Source organism: Mus pahari, chromosome 15 (assembly GCF_900095145.1).
Source record: "Mus pahari chromosome 15, PAHARI_EIJ_v1.1, whole genome shotgun sequence".
Classification (NCBI taxonomy): domain Eukaryota; kingdom Metazoa; phylum Chordata; class Mammalia; order Rodentia; family Muridae; genus Mus; species Mus pahari.
Window position 1 is genome coordinate 81,659,710 of NC_034604.1, and position 18,376 is coordinate 81,678,085.

The 18,376-nt window shown below is 34.4% G+C and overlaps 1 protein-coding gene across 1 annotated transcript in view; it reads right to left on the reverse strand.

Annotated features, from left to right (window-relative positions):
- The window catches only part of Dok6 (docking protein 6), a 416,578-nt gene that overhangs the window by 164,219 nt on the left and 233,983 nt on the right, over positions 1-18,376 (reverse strand). Inside the window, exon 4 of the mRNA XM_021214877.2 lies at positions 9,688-9,807. Within this exon, the coding sequence (XP_021070536.1) occupies positions 9,688-9,807 (120 nt within the window). The remainder of the gene's footprint in view (positions 1-9,687; positions 9,808-18,376) is intronic.

Here is an 18,376-nt window from a genome sequence, read left to right on the forward strand (position 1 = left end):
AAGGAAGGAAGGAAGGAAGGAAGGAAGGAAGGAAGGAAGGAAAAAAAGAATGGTTTAGTCAGGTTCTACAGAACAGTGATATTGTAGTAGTAATCCCTTAATTCAGGTCCACAAAAATCTGAGACACAGGAGGAAGTCAATTGTATATCTAAATACATCTTTAGATAATTTGCAGTAAAACAAAACATGACTTACACTTGTCAAAATTTACATATCTTTTTGGAAAATGTGATTCCATCCCTACTTAAAATAGGAGTTCATCAAAATTTATTTGATTGTAATGTGGTTATAAATTGTACTTTCTGTTGTCATCTGCTCAATCCACAGGCTACTGTGAAAAACTGAAATACCTGTATTTCCTTAATTAATCACTAGCATTTAAAATTCTTAGTGAATTTCTAATACTCCAGTCATTTCCAAAATTTGCAAAACCTGACAGATGACAAAATTTTCAAAGTAAATCAAGTTTATTCAATAACTATGAAAATAATTTTAAAATAAAATTAATTATTGTTATTTCTTATAGATGTAATTAATCTTCATTTAGAGAGCACATTTTAATAGCTGAGGAGTATTCCATTGTGTAGATGAACCACAGTTTTTAATCCATTCTTTAGTTGAGGGACATCTAGGTTGTTTTCAGTTTCTGGGTATTAAGACTAAAGCAGTTGTAAACGTAGATGGGCAAGAATCCTTGTGGGATGATGGAGCATCTTTTGGGTACATGCTCCAAAAACTCCAGGAGTGATATAGCTGTGAATTGAAGTAGAGTGCTTCCCAGTTTTTTGAAAACTGCCAAATTGATTTCTAGAGTGGTAGTACGAATTTTCACTTCCACCAGCAATGCTCATTAATATGTGAGCATAGTTATATAAATTAACATTATTTTGCACATAAAATATTTAACATTTTACATCTATTATAGTGTATGTTTTCTTCATATGCTATTACTTATTTCCTGAGGATAAAATTTCTTTTTTTTTTTTTTTTAATTTTTATTTTTTTTTAATGATGCAATCAATTTATAATCTTTTTTTTTTTTCAACAACAAAGATGTCTTTAAATTTATACTTGGTACAGAAATTAACTCAGAGAATTCATAGTTTTATATATATAATTAATGAATGATACAATTTCATGAAAAAAATCATTAGAGGAAAATGTTCAGGATATAGGCTTAGTCCAATAGTTTTTAGAGTGGACATGCATGGTTTTTGAAAGGAAAGTGGAAAAATTAAGTTTCATCAAAAGTTTTTTGGGAAAACTAATGAGAAATTTAATAAAAGACAAATTACAGATAAGCCAAACAACAAAACAAAAATTGCAAACTACAGTTCCAGTAAAGGGCTAATATCTATAATATACTAAGAACCCTCTAAACTTGACACTATTAATGTAAATGAACTAGAATTAAGGGGAAAAATGAAGAAATATTTCTAAAACAGAATATACAGATGGCAAATAAGCATATAACAAAGACATTTAGTATTATTAGCCATTATGACAAGTGGAAACTTAAAACCACAATGAGGTATTTGCATGCAAAACAATATATTATTTAATTATATATATATATATTTTTTCATTACGTTGTCATTCTATTCTTTTTTTTTCTTTTTTATTATTATTTTCTTTATTTACATTTCAAATGCTATCCCGAAAGTTTCCCATACCCCTCCCCCCACCTCTGTTCCCCTACCCACCCACTCCCACTACTTGGCCCAGGCCTTGCCTTGTGCTAGGTCATATAGAGTTTGGAAGACCAAGGAGCCTCTATTCCCACTGATGGCCGATTAGGTCATCTTCTGCTACATATGCAGCCAGAAACACAAACCCCGGGGGTACTGGTTAGTTCCTGTTGTTGTTCCACCTACAGGGTTGCAGCCCCCTTCAGGTACTTGGGTACTTTCTCTAGTTCCTCCATTGGGGACCCTGTGTTCCATCCAGTAGCTGGCTGTGAGCATCCATTTCGGTGTTGACCAGGCACTGGCATAGCCTCACAAGAGGCCGCAATATCAGGGTCCCTTCAGCAGTATCTTGCTGGCATGAGCATTAGTATCTAGGTTTGGTGGCTGATGATGGGATGGACTCCCGAATGGGGTACTCTCTGGATAGTCCATCCTTTCATCTTAGCTCTAAATTTTGTCTCTGTACCTATAACCTTTCATGAGAGTTATGTTCCTTATTCTAAGGAGGAATGAAGTATCCACAAATGGTCATCCTTCTTGATTTTCTTCTTGACGTTCACAAAAGAGGATAAAATTTCTAATAATGTTTTACTGTATAGCTACACTATTATTTATTTGAGGATTATTCATTTGAAAATTGATGAAGATAAACCAATGTTTTCTAATTTACAATTAACATGCAATTAAATTACTTTTAGCTCAATTTGATTAGTTTAGCTTCACAAATTAATTAATTAGTTGAATCGTTTAATTTCCTTGATAGGATTTACTTTATATTTGTTTATATGTTATAGATATTTCTAAATATCCTTGATTATTTTATAGCTTGAACACTAAAATCTAAATCATTGGGATAAATGGCACAAATTTCTGTGAGAATTGCTTGCAGCAGCATTGCTAATCTGTCTGTCTGTCTGTCTGTCTATCTATCTATCTATCTATCTATTTATCTATCTATCTATCTATCTATACACACACACACACACACACACACACACAAGTATATTCTGTTAAATGTTTTGACCAGGCCTTAAAAAAATTAGTTGTATTCTGTATTCTTTTTTTTGTTGATTTGGGAGTTGTGTACATGAGGAACTTTCATTATAATATGATAAAATTTTACCTTATTTTTTATTAAAACTCCCTTTTTATTTGTTAAAGTATAGAAAGTAATTTTAATGTCATTATTTTTATAATATATTCTTGATTATGGAAGATTATTCTATATTTTGTCATATAATGGTATGTTTATATCTTTTGCTTTTGACACAGTACAACAGGGCATAGAATATTCCTGTCATCCCAGGATGTTACCTTTCACCATATTCTAGCTTTTTATTGCTCAGAAGCAAGAAATGCCTGGTTTTAGCACTTGGGATATTTTTTCCTATAATAGTAGGCTCTTGTGAATTGGCTGTAGCCAGCTCTAGCAGAGTGCTAATTTTTTCCATCTGTGGTGTTCTTTTTTTATTTACTTCACCTAAAAATATTGTGGTAATTTTGGCATTTATAAATTTGATTTTTGATGAATTCTGGCTGATTTATTTTTATAGTTCATGTTTTTATTGCTGTATATACGACAGAGTTATCTTCAATTTTACCCATCTTAAATTAATGATTGAGTATGCTATGGACTAGAGAGTATGAGTTTGCTATCTGACAAGAGGAAACTCTTCCTGGGAATCCCACTACAGAGCAAAGTACAGACAACACAAAATTCCAATGTGGTGAACCAATGAGATTTATCATGGTTACTTACAGAAATGTGAGTAAAGGGTTACTTGCAGGAACAGAAATGAATCAAAGCCCACCCCACTACAGGTACCGGGAACAAGTAACATACTTCATAGCTTGCACACAGATCAACAGGTTGGAGAGTATCTTTCCAAATGACTCAGTTTATCTAAAGCTCTTCCATTCTACTGGACTGGTCTGGGATTCTTCTTTGAAGCTGACATCACTGTCTGAGGGGGACATTCATCTTTTATTACTTACTCTGGAATGGATGGCACTAGTGAATCTCTATTTAGTTTTAGTTGTTTACCTTCCTGTTTAAGGAGCTTCCCTGCAGGAGGGAAACTATCAATGTCAAGGAAACTATGGCACAACAGATTCTAGAACACTTTATTTTAATTCCTTAATTTTCTATGGCTACCTAAAATAGTGCTTATGATCTGGAAACTAGGAAATTTAAAGAGTTGAAATCTAGACATGTACAGTTACCATGCTCTCTTAACAACATTGTTGGAGGTCTTGAAATAGGTTTGTATGAAAGAGGAACACAGAAACATAAACAGAATGAGACAGAGATGGAGAGAAGAGGGCTGTATTTGTTTAATATTCATTATTAGTTATGAAGTACTCTGAGTCAATGTCAAAGCAACTGCCAGTATGAAACAAAGATGATCATAGTAAAAAATATTAACCTACAATCACTTTTACCTCAGCATGCACATTATCTTTGCCTTCAAAATCCTTTGTATAAATATCTATTCTTAGCTAGCTTATAAGTACAGCAAATAGTATGAAAAGTAGACAATAATGCAGGAGGGATAGCAATTCTAAATGCAAAACAAGATGCAGTCAAAGCCAAATTTTGACTTTCTTTGATTAGAGAGTAGAGTGAAGCAACGCTAACTACATTACAATAAGGACGTATAGTCCTTATTTCTCAGGATAAAATGTTCAATTTAAACCTAAGTATGCTATTGACAATAAAACACAATTATACTTAGAAAAATAATATGATTTATAATCTGATATAAAAAATAACAAGGGGAAAAAGCACTAAATCTATAATGGCAAATCTTTCATAAATGATTTATTTCAATCTATAAAAATTAATAACTTCACATTGACAAAAAGGGCACAATTGAAACTCCCAAACATCAGAAGTTGTTCCTAAGGCTGTTACTCTCCACAAACTGATGACAAGGTCTTATTTTTGAAAGGAACACATATATTTCATTGAACACAGAGAACTTGAGCTGATGCATAACTAGCAGCTACACCCCTACTGACTAGCATCCATGTTACTGAACTACCAGAGGAAAAAGGTAATCATTGTTAACCCAACTACAAACTTCATGGCATATAAAAGTTATCTGTCTGCAAGATATACTGTTGAAATAGTGGTACAAACGTTACAAGAGTAATCAACCACTTTAGCTGTCCTTTGAGGCCCACTCCCACGAAAGAAACCTGTGTTTGACACTGCTAAAGTGGTCAAATACCTGAGACTAGACGGGCATGGGCCTAGGGTGGAAACAAAATACTATTATTTTGCAAAAGTAACAATAAAATGACACATGACAACATTCTTCTGTAACTACAAATTGGGACCTCCTCATCCCTCATCAGAAAATTTTCTTCTTGCAGTAGTAGACGGGAAGTGTAGAGGAATTTCAACCCAGCAACATGATTTTCTGGCAAGGGATCCAAAGACTTTCTAAGTCTGTGTGATCTGGCTGGAATGACACACCTTTAATCCCTTTGAATGTAATACAGACACAACCTTAGTATATACCTTTAAGGTAAAACTAGTTTGTAGAAGGAAGAGGCATTTTGGAAATGACATCTAATTGGGTGGCACACAAAGGAATTAGTCAGATATAGGATATACCCAACTCTTAACAAAAAACAAAAGAGAGAGAAGCTATTTAAGAGTTTCTCAGAGTCAGTCAGTTGGAAGTCAGTAGTTCAGTGAGTTCAGTGTAGTGGAGTTGAGTTCTTTCATGACTTCTTGTAGTTCTGCTGAGGCAGTTAAGACCAGAGAATAAGGAGCCAGAAGATTAGAACAAATTGCCCAAGTTAGTTGAAGGCAAAACAGAGCAATTCAATGAAAAGCTGATAGAATTCGTCAGATTGGAGAGGTTTTTGCGCCAGAAAAGCTGAGTTGAACCAGCCATACCTAAATGGGAATTCTTTATCAAAGCTATTCTCCCAAGGTTCAGAGATTTATGCAAAAGAGGAGACAGAAAGATTGTCAGAGCCAGAGGAACAGGTGACTAAAAAATAAAAGTGAAAGAAAAATCAAATAGAAACAGTGTCTTTCAGGCATAACAGTACTGAAGGACACATAAACATTGTGGGAGCATTCAAATGCTTTCATAGGCTTAAGGCAGAAGGGGTTCCAGCATTGAGAAAGGGAAGTGGACATTAACTCCGACACCTAACTAAGAAGATATATGCAACTGACACCCACTGGTGAAGGAAAATGTAGTTTTCTCCAATACAGTCTGGCCAGATATATTAACAACATTTCAGAGTAGGTGGTCAACATTAACAACTTCAATTGTATGTTTATAAACCTTTTGTATTGGATTGCTTTCTCTTATTGGTCTTTTGCTTATATATTTTGGCTTCCATTTATGTGAAGTGTGTGTGTGTGTGTGTGTGTGTGTGTGTGTGTGTGTGTGTGTATTTCCTAGTTTTTAAAAAAGATTTATTTATTTTATTATATATAAAATATACAGTAACAGTGTATTTTTATACACTGTTTATATACTGTGAGCCTTCAGGTGGTTGTTGGGAATTGAATTTTAGGACCTCTGTTCGCTCCCCGGTCAACCCCTCTTGCTCAATTCCTGCTTGCTCTGGCCCCAAATATGTATTTATTATTATACAGAAGTACACTGTAGCTGTCTTCAAATGCACCAGAACAGGGCATCAAATCTCATTATAGATGGTCGTGAGCAACCATTGGTTGCTGAGATTTGAACTCAGGTCCTTCAGAAGAGCAGTCAGTGCCTCTACCTGCTGAGCCATCTTGCCAGCCCTTGATTCCTAGTTTTTGTTTGATTTTTAAAGAGAAGAAACTTCATTGAGTAAATATTTCCTTCAAGACCACCATCAAATCCACAGGAGTATATCCATGCTGGTTAGAAATGCACCATAGTTTTGGCGATAAAGTTTTATAGCTTTCTAGTATTTATCTCATGGAAGCTCTCTAATCATTACCATATATATACATAGAAGAGAGTTACTTACTAGGAACTGAGAAAACCAGGGAATACATGCAAATTTCATTTTTCTAGGCATATTAATAATTATCTAGTCTTAGTAGAGTCTGAGATCTTATTGTGTTCAGGTGTATTATTTTACTGTCTTCCTGTAGTACTATGAATATAAAATTTCAAATTGTTTTTGCTGTTCTTAATCACTAAGAAGAATGAAAGACAAAGGGATGCAGACTCTTAGCACCTTGAACAATAGCTGTTCTGGAGGTCTTAGTTATCAAAGGAACAGTGATTTGTGGGGATAGAAAGTACTCCTTACCCAGAAAATTTCTTTTTACTGCTAAATACTGAAGTGCCTCAGTAAGGATGTATGAATGTGTACCTCCATGGATGTGTAACAAACTAATATTTTTTACAGGGTGATGATAGAGTTAGCTTCAGTTGTCTACTTAACACAAGTCATCCATTTTGAAAGAGAGAATATCAACTAAAGAATTGCCTGGATGTTGACCTCTTGCTACATTTGTAATACTTTTTTAAATTATCATAATTTCCTTACCTCCTTCCATATCTTTCCACATTCCTTGCTTCCTAACAAATTCAGGGCTTCTTTTACTTTAATTGTTGTAACATAAGTACATATGTTTAAATAATGATCATATATATGTATATATACACACATATAAATTTATTATTAAGGTATGTACATATATTTCTCAATCATATTGTAAGTAAAACAAGGGAGTGTTCTGTCCATGAAATATGTGTTTCTTTCAAGTTCACCATTAAACCTGAGAGTAAGGATCCATGCTGGTTGAAACACATCTTAGTTTTCACTATAAATTCGGTGGCATCCTTTTAATTATCTCAGGAAAGCTCTCAAATCACACACACACACACACACACACACACACACACACACACTTCATTTTGTATAACACTGCTTATTTGTTTGTTTTTATGGGTAAATATTTGATATTGAATAAACAATTATTGTGTTCTTCCCTGGAGAAGACGATTTCTTTCATTATCAGTATTTCTTAATTGCTTGTAGATCAACTACAAGGAATTGTAGGGGTGAGGCATTGTGGTCTTTCCCTTGCAGATTGATAACTTTATTGTCCTTCTTCAACTCAAGTTTAGTCAGTTTTTTTTTTTTGCAGTGTTTTGTCACAGTAATAGAAAACCAAATTAGAAAAGATACTAGGTATATTTTTGCCATCTAAATGAAATTATAAGCACATTCTCCAGCTCAAAAATTATTATAAATTTGTGAAATATACATTTAAAATTGCATCTACCTATTCTATGTTAAATATTATCAAAATTATTCTAAAACAGGACTTTTTAGATGTCATGGTATTGTAACTTCAAGTCTGCTGTAAAGTTTATAGTTGAATTATTTTTCTTTATCTGTGTTTCTTTTAAAAATAAAAATGTGTACTTTATTATAAAGCTCTTGTATATAATCCAGTGCTCACATATCCTGGAGTCCATATTTAAATTTTTCTTTTAGATTTCAGACAAATTCAGAGAATCTTCAAATTGAAACAGAATTGTGGTATACTGAAGGATTACATTATCCATTTGACTGGAAACCATATGCAATTGCACTTACTTGACGTCAAGGCTTACAGTTTATAATAGATACAAACCATGGCATTTCCATCCATATGCTTGTTATTTACTTTTCCTATTTTTTTTATGGTCTCGACACTTTATCAGCCATAGTTTTAACATGCAAAACTTGAATTAATAATGTATATTACACATCACAGTTATGACTGCTTTGTACTTACCAAAACTCCCAGCAAACAACCAGAGAAATGAAAATATGAGTGAGTGTGGGAGTGGACTGAGAACATAAAGATATTACAAAAGAGTTGCTGGAATTCTTTGATGACTTTGTAAAAATAACCAAAAAAGAGGCAGCATTTGACATAAATATCTAGATATATGCATGTGTTTAGATGTTTTTGATCAGTCAGCAAGAAATGATTTGATTTCTCATTTTAGCAACCAAGAAAACAGTCTTTTAATAGACTATGAGATAATGATGCTTGTTAACAATATTTCTCTCTTTAGCAACAAGATTGTTATTACCCAAGGCTCTCATGACATGCTTTTACAGGTGCTACTAATTTATGTTACCTGTAACTCCTCATATTCTTGTCAAAAAGCAGGACCAAGTTTAACCAATAATAATTGTATCACAGAAATGATTCTACCTTCATGATGCTAAATTTGTTTCTTGTAATGATAATTTTGTGGTTAGATAAAATGGGTTGATGATCCATTAAAATTTTATAAATTTAACCTAAAACAAATTGAACAATATATTACTAGAAGAATCAGGCTTCGTTAACAATACTAATCAAGATTTTCAAACTCTAGTTGTCATGAGAGAGCAGATACTATGAATTTAAACAATATTATATTAAGTAAACACAAAAAGCAAATTCATATCAATAGACATACTAGCAAAATAATCTATGAATTTAATATCCAGATAAGCCAAATGTGTTAATAAAAACTGTAATCTATATCAAACATCAAAGAAGATAAAAGAATGTATTCATTTAAAAGCCATATGTACAAAACATAATAACGCCATAAGTTTTTAGACATGCGGCTTTACCAATAATAAGAAACCAGGGACCTGGGTTAAAACTTGGAATTTTATATAGCTGCTACCTCACCACTGAAAATTTCTTAATAATGTGTTCCTAAGCTTTCTTTGTTCAATTTTTATTAATTCTTAGAAAATTCCATATATTGCATTTTGATTATATTTATTCCCCTTCTCCAACTCTTCCCAGGTTCATCTTGCTTCCCCAAACACCAAACTTTGTGACCTCATTTATTTTTCAGTCTATTATTTTTAATTTGTTCTGGTCATATACTCTTGAATGTGTGGCTTTCACAGAAGTTCACCATAACCAGGGACTACACCCTTAAAGAAAATAAAACTCCCCTAAAGATGAATTTTCTTCTCCACTGTCAGCCCACCTGACATAATAGAAGAGTAGGTAGTCACTCACCATTCTGTTCCCGCTGCACCCCAGCTGCCAGTAGGTCAGGCTCCCCTAGGCTGATATCATTCAGCCTAGTCCCCAGGCATTCCATGCATAGGTGCTTGCACCACTCCTCAGCTTCCAGCTCTGCAAATGAGCACACATGTTAGGTAGGGGAAATATAGTAGGTGAATGCTTCTTGAACTTTGATCCAAGAAGCTGGTAAGGACTGGACAAAGAGCTATATTGAAGAACGAACATTTCTCACAGTTGTTTCTCATTATTTTGCTTCCATTTGTGTGTGTGTGTGTGTGTGTGTGTGTGTGTGTTTGTCCCAAGCCCTGTCTCCAATCTACCTCTTTTAATAGGATCACATATTCTAAAGCAGTGATCCTCAACCTTCCTAATACTTAGACCCCTTAATGCAATTTCTTGTGTTGTGATCCCTAATCATAAAATTATTTTTTGCTACTTGATAAATGTAATTTTGCTGCTGTTATAAATCATAGTATAAATATTTGATATGAAGATAGTCTTAGTTGACTCATGTGACAAGGTCACTTAATCCCAAAAGGTTGCATAACCTCCCTGATGTGCTACCACTTAGATACTAAATGTTCAAACATATGAGCCCATAGAACATATTTTACATAGAAATCATGACAAGATCATGACACTTCCCCACTCTTTTTAGTAATGGAATACAAATACATGTAAACTCAATCCTATTCTATGGCAGATTCATGAACATTGCAATTCCCATTGAGTCTGGGATTTGACCTTCATGCCACACACTTCCAAAACAGAATCAGGCAAACAGTCACATGCTTCATATAGGTTTTTCCCCAATCATTTACATGTACACTTCCAAATATTTAAGTTAATATTTTAAGAAATTTATGTAAAAAAAAACCTCATTATAAAATAGTCCAGAATGAGTAGCACTATGGCTGATACATAAAATTGCCTGGGATGCATTGTCAAATGTGAATTGGAGGCCAGAGGTGGCTCACTCTATGGTTAAGAGTATATGCTGCTTTTGCAGAAGACTTTTGTTCAGTTCTTAGCATGCATCATAGCACTCTACAACTGGCCATGACTCCAGCACCAGGGAATTTGATGTCTTTCACTCAGCCAGAAGCTTCTACTGTTTAGTTAGCATCTTATTACAAACATCTATCCAACATTCTCACCACTAAAGGCCAAGATTACCACCATGACCTTAAAACTGTGATAGATTGATAGATATCTTCTGAATCATAAGCAAAAAATAAGTCAGTATTCCATTTCAGTCATGTTTCCTGTCAGAGTAATAATAAATATGACTATTATATAACTAAAAAGTATCTTTCCAGTCACTTAACTACTGATTATATAATTATTCTTCTTTGTATTAGTTCATGACTTCTTTGTTTTCACAAGACACTCTTTATTCATTGGTAGAAATACTAGAGTTTCTCCCACATAGCCAAAATCCTTGGGCTTTCATTTGCATGAGCTACTAAAGTTCTAATATGATGTCATTATAGATGAGGGTTCAGGGTGATGACTGTATAGGAGTCAAGAAGCCAAGCTACTTTGCACATTTTTGGGAAAGACACTAAGCTTAATATTTGGAAGCAGTCTCAAATATTACAAAAGAAAAAAAATGGACCGAAACTTTCACATTGGTACATACCCAGAGAAGTTTCTGACTTTTCAGTGTAGGATAAATCTGTACTGGAACTATGTAATGTAGATTTCCGTCAAATCTCTTGCTCTTTGTGGATGACACTTCAACCTTTGCCTCGACATTTTAAACTCCTCATAAAAAGTTATCTGTGGCAGGTTTTCTTGACTACAGAAATTTAAATATTAACTTTTTTTCAGTGGCCAACTCCAGAAAAGACATGTGATGCTTCCCTCCTTAGTTTGTCATAACATCAAAAATAGGCTTTATCGAGGTGACATTAAGACAGATTTGATGCTTCTGTTGAGTTTTATGTTAACCACAATATCCACTAGAACCGAAAGCAGAAAGATCCTCTATCTTACCACATAATGAAAAACAATGGCCCCGATTTTCTAATAATGAGAGGCGATTTATCTACCTTTGGTACTATTGAGACAGTTCAGTGTTTATGACTTTATTTTGCATGTGTCTATTAGAGTTAGATTCCTGTTGATCTCTGAATGTGGGTATGTAGGTCATTTAAAGAATATTCGCCAGAAACTGGTAATCTCCTTTCTTCAAGGTCAAAGACAACAAAATAATAGTAACTCTAAAAAATTGTATGGACATTTTTAATGTCCTTTTTATGACCTCTGTAATGTGCTGAAGATATTTAAGTCATTATCTGAAACTTGCAGTTACCTTGAATTCCAGAAGCAAGAAAGCTTGTAAGCGGATCACTTCTTTTCTTTTCTTTTTTTTTGTTTGTGTTTTGTTGTTTTGTTTTGTTTTGTTTTGGTTTGGTTTGGTTTGGTTTGGTTTTTGAGNCAGGGATTCTCTGTATAGCCCTGGCTGTCCTGGGACTCACTTTGTAGACCAGGTTGGCCTCGAACTCAGAAATCCACCTGCCTCTGCCTCCTGAGTGCTGGGATTAAAGGCTGTGCCACCCCGCCCAGCCAGCAGATCACTTCTTTATGAAACTGCTTTTTAAAAGTAAGAACACCTACCACACAATAGGAATAATTGTCGCGACAATGGGAACAACTGCCCAATAATGAAAACAGCTGTCCCATAATGGTAACAACTACTCCATAATGCAAACAAATACCTATAATTTGAACAGAGACTGCTATACTATGCCACAGTAGTCATTTCAGGATGAAAATGGGTTGTTCCTTCAAATGATTCTTATAGCCCCCTTATAGAACTTAAAAAAAAAAAAAAAAAAAAAAAAGACCACAGTCAGACCAAGCCAATACTTACGTATGGACCTGCTCAGTTCTTTCCTATTTAATCCAAAGGTTATACCATTTTCCCTCAAATAGACAGATAATCATTCCGTCTTCCTATATGATCATACCGAGTCTTAAATTCCTTTTCTGTCTTCCCCATTGCTGTTTTCCTATGCTTTCTGGGAATCAGTTGCAGTATATGATTTATTAGTACTTCTTTTTCCTCAAAATTGAGCTTCTGGTTTGGGACTCTGGTAACCCATTCAATGGGTTTAGAGCAGTGATGTGAAATGCGAATTGTACTACTCAAGTCAAAACTCCCTCCTCTTTCCAGCAAGTGCCCTTCCTACTTTCAAGTCTTCAAATGAGTGTAGTCTACTGAGTTTAAAGTAGTTCCTACATGTACATGAATGGGAGGTTATTTCCTAGAACATGGTCATCTTTTGTGGTTGCAACACTGAAAAAAGTAATGCCCCATTGTGAATAATGAAGCTATGTTTTTAACTTTGTGCTTATGTAAGTTTGTGTGTTGAAATATTTTTATGTATATTAGTTTAATTTGTTATTTTATTTAATTAGAATTTTTCTGTGACTTCTATGCTTCATAAGAACCCATGACCTCGTGTGAGTTAGAAAACTACTTTAAGACTAGGCTATACTTTATTTCTCTGTCTCTCTATCTCTCTGTCTGTCTCACTCTTTCTCTCTTCTCTTCTATCTCTCTGTCTATCTCACTCTCTCTCTTCTCTCTGTATACATATTTCATTTTTTGGTTTTTTTTTTTAATGAAGCTGACTTTTATTACAAACGGAATTGCTATAAACCATTTGTCATTTGTTTTACATGTCAAACTTCTTCGTCTACACAGAGTGTGCCAATAAATAAATTCCTTTGTGGATGAAGAGACATTAACTATTTCACAAAGTTTTCCCTATTTTTCTCTGCATGAAAGGGGTGTTTTTTTTTTATTAAGTACCTTTAAACCTATTAGCTTGTGATTGGACCAACTCTGAACTCTACACTAGCAATTTAAATATTTCATGATGGATCAAGATAAGAAATTTTCTGATTTTCAAAAGGAAAATTTAACAGTGTACGGGAATAGCAAAACAAGGGAGAAACATGAATGATGTGAGAAAATTTTCCCCTTTGTGCAGGGATGTGATAGGCAAACCAAAGAGGTGGACCAGCTGAGCGTGGTGGCACAAGCCTTTAATCCCCGCACTCTGGAGCCAGAGGCAGGTGGATTTCTGAGTTCGAGGCCAGCGTGGTGTAGAGAGTGACTTCCAGGACAGCCAGAGCTATACAGGGAAACCCTGTCTCAAAAAGCCAAACAACAACAACAACAACAAAAACAAACAAACAAAAAGGTGGACCAATATGTTTATTCATATCTGGGCATTTGTTTATTGTTTATTTAGCTTCTTCTATACTGAGATCTAAGTCAGTGAGACTGCATCCCTTTTAGTAAAGTAAAATGTATTTAAATGGAATGCCCTAAGAAAGGACTTTTGAGTAAATGAATACATTCAAGCTTTACTGCTTTCATTATATCTGAGCTTAAGATAATCACATTAAAGTTAAATTTTTCAAAATGTGATATACTTTAAAATAAGAATTACATCAAATTTATAGAACTATCTCTAGAACATAAAACTCCCATTGCAGAATTTAAAAGCATGGTATTGGTCATATGCTACTTTAGCATATGCCCCAGCCAATAATAATTTTATGTGGCAATCGTAAATCATTATAACCATCCCTCAATGCAATTAGCTTGTAGGGCAATTCTCTTGTTGTCTTCTTCACATCCCACAATTTTAATTTTATCATCTTTTTCAGAGTTGTCTATGATTGGGTGATTAAGGTTGTCTTCATATTTATTGAAGTATTAAATATGTGCTTTGCAGTAAACTGAAGAAAATATTTCTCTGTAATTTAGTGAATATAGAGCTTTCTCTCATTTTTATGTAAAATATAGAAAGCAATAGACATTTTGGTAAATGTCCCATTCTTGCAAAAAACATGAATACTCAATTCATAAATACTACTTCAGCAAAAACCAAGTGACTGTATCTGTGTTTAGCACATACAAAATATCATTTTACTTCAGTGTCAGATTTAAAAACCTGATCTGCTCAGAGATGGGGCACCTTTATTTTCTCCTTTTGTGATATTTTCCATGAAATTAATTCCCTTATTTTTTCTTTAAAATTTGGCTTAAATACATCTTTTGTTCAGATCCCTAGATCCAATTAGGATGTCTTTTGCCTATTTGCACTTCTGTGTTGTATTTTATTGAAACCCAAATGCCACTGATATACTTTCTGCCTTTCCCAACCATGAAAGTTAAATATATAGGTTTCTAGGAAATTCACTTGATTTGGTGTATTGAAAGCATAGTATAACTATAACATGGACAATGGTAAGTATATGAGGCACAAATAAGTAGAAGTGATTATCAAATATTTAATGCCTATTGGGTACAACTTCTAGAACCATATGAAAATAACATATGAATACAGGTCTTTTGTGGAACGTTTTGAGGTCAAGGTTGAGATTGATGTGAGCCTTATAATTTTTGCCTACACACTGCTGGCTTATCTAGATAAGAAAGATCTTTGTATAGAAAAGAGAAAAATATCAAATGTCTTTCTGTACCAAGTGATAGGGTGCTAATTATCACTCAATCAAAATCTTTCTTAATTTTATTATTTATATTTTTCTTTTGGCTTTATTAGAGATATTTATTCCATCATGAGAATAATACATGAATTGCGCTTGATTCGGCATGTAATAAACTAGTGATCAAAGCTGTATGTTCTATTTAATCACACCAGTGAAATTTCTGAGAAAGGTCAACAGAGAACCAACATAATAAGTTACTACTTAAGTGTGTACAAATGCTTGCTGACAGGAGCCTGATGTAACTGTCTCCTAAGAGGCTCTGCCAGAGCCTGACAAATACTGAGGTGGATGCTCAAAGCCAACCATTGGAATGTATAACTGGTTCACAATGGAGGAGTTAGAGAAAGGACTGAAGGAGCTGAAGTGGTTTGCATCCTCATAGGAAGAACAATAATACCATCTAACCAGACTCCCCAGAACTCCCAGGGACTAAACCACCAGCCAAAGACACATGGAGAGACACATGGCTCCAGCTGCAAATGTACCAGAGGATGGCCTTGTCGGGCATCAATGGGCGGAAAGGCCCTTGTTCCTGTTAAGGTTTGGTGCCCCAGTGTAGTTGAATGCCAGTGCAGGGAGGCAGGGGTGGATGGGTGAATGGGGGAACAACCTCATAAAAGCAGGGAAAGGGAAGATGGGATACGGGTGTTTTTGGAGGTAAAACCAGGAAAGGGGATAACATTTGAAATATAAATAAAGAAACTATCCAATATAAGTAAAGGAAAGAACATAAAGTGTATAATCACATTTTTTTTTTTTGCTTAATAGATTATTGAAATGCAATTAGAAGTCCTACATAGCTGTCAAGCTTATGGACTACACCAAAGAACTGCCTGCTGCAATGCCTCAAATAGTGGGACAATGGCTTTTATATCTTGGGGGTAACCAGTATCTCTATAATTAGACTTAAAATCAACTCATTAGGAGGGGCTTTGTGTAAACCTAGCTAACCACTTGTGGTTTGTATGGTTATGAACCCTAGAATTGAGCCTACTACTGCTACTTTCTTATTCTAGCATAATTCTCAGTATAACTGTACTCTAAATAATATGTATGCTTATGCCCATAGATAAGTGTAGCTTACACTCCTCTTCCAAGAAGGTTATTTTTAGTACAAGATGAAGACCATTACAGAAAGCCCCAATTGAGCAAAATGCAAAGAACTTCAAATTGTGGTACTTACAACCCCAAGTGACATATCTACAACAAAATCCTTACACCTAATGATCAAGGAACACTACTGTTAATGTTGGGGAGAAATGAAAAGAAAGAGAACCATGATTTCTGTTGTGAGATTGGGTCTTCTATATAAAACAGGGAATTTGTACCTATGAAGTCTCAAATACATCCTCAGCTGAACAAAACTTGCATAATGATCTTAACAGTGATACACCAATGCCTTTTGGGGAATCTCCTTAGGTCCCACCACTAGATGACTGCTACGGGTATTTTATGACTGCTGAGAGTAGAAGAGTCAGTCTTTTTCAAGGATGAACAAAGTAATGTGTTATTGAATCCCAAGTGGTCAGCCTTAAATATATGCACAAGAGCAACACTAAATAGACTCTTCTTCATTTACTATTTTATACTAACTCAAAAATCATGTTAATATGATATGCATGTAGGAAATTCTAAAAAGAAATTTACAAAATTAAAATAGATAAATTCCTTAAGTGTTTACATTTCTGAAAATGCCTTTTTAGTTATACTCACTCTCAAATGTAAATTTATCTTGGCTGTCATTTTGTTAAGATTTATGAAAATAAATCTCGAGGTCATCAATTCACCAATTATTTCTAAAATCTATGGTGATATATTTTCTGCCATTGTTTCAAGTTTCTTGTTTATATTTAATAAGTCATTTGGAATAACATGTCTTCACAGTGGTACATGTCTACTTCTTGACTTTATGTAAGTCTGGAAAATACCAGTTCTTCACTATGGGTTTTTAAGTCCATAATATCTTTATTAACATTTTAAATTATTTTGTATATGTTCCACTTACTACTATTCAGTATATGACAAATCCTGTCTCATATATTTTAGATGAATGTGTAACATTCTCATTCTTACATATCACGATATTGCATAATACTTTCTTTTTTTATTGGATATTTTCTTTATCCCCTTTCCCGGTGTCTCCCTCTCGGAAACACCCTATCACATCCTCTCTCCTCCTGCTTCTATAAAGGTGTTCAAACACCCACCCAACAACTTCCAGCTCCCTGCCCTTGATTCCCCTACACTGGAGCATCTTTCAAGCCTTCATAGGACCAAGGACTTCTCTTCCCACTGATGCCTGACAAGGCCATCCTCTGCTACATGTGCAGCTAGAGCCATATGTACTCCTTTGTTGATGGTTTAGTCCCTGGGAATTCTGGGAGGTCTGGTTGATTTATATTGATTTATATTTATATTGTTGTTCTTCCTATTTGGTTGCAAATCCCTTCAACTCCTTTAGTCCCTTCTCTAACTCCTCTATTTGCACTCAGTCCAATGGTTGCCTGTGAGCAAAATTTGTCAGGCTCTGGCAGGACCTCTCAGGAGACAGTCATATCAGGTTCCTTTCAGCATGCACTTCATGGCATCCCCAGTAGTGTCTGGGTTTGGTAACTGTATATGGGATGAATCCCCAGGTTTCTGGGTGACCTTTCTCTTAGTCTCTGTTTTATACTTTATCTCCATATTTTCTCCTGTGAGTATTTTGTTCTTCTAAGAAGGACCAAAGCACCCACACTTTGGTCTTCCTTCTTACTGAGATTCATGTGGTCTGTGAATTATTATCTGGTTATTTGGAGCTTTTGGACTAGTATCCACATACTATCTTACATATCATGATATTGCATAATACTTTCTTATATTTTAGAATAAGTTTTTGTATATTCTATGCTATCTTTATGATGATTTCTTCAGGTTTATCATATAACAGATAATGTTAAAGCTTCACATTTTAATTCTTTCTATTTTAATGGTGTTTTAAGATATCTTAAAGTTTTTCTGGTTTATTTGCTTATATTCTTTTTATGATATACTATGCCATTCTAATATGATGTTTACTAACTTCTTATATTTATTGTAAATGTAACTATTTTGTGTGTGTGTGTGTGTGTGTGTGTGTGTGTGTGTGTGTGTGTGTGTGTTAATC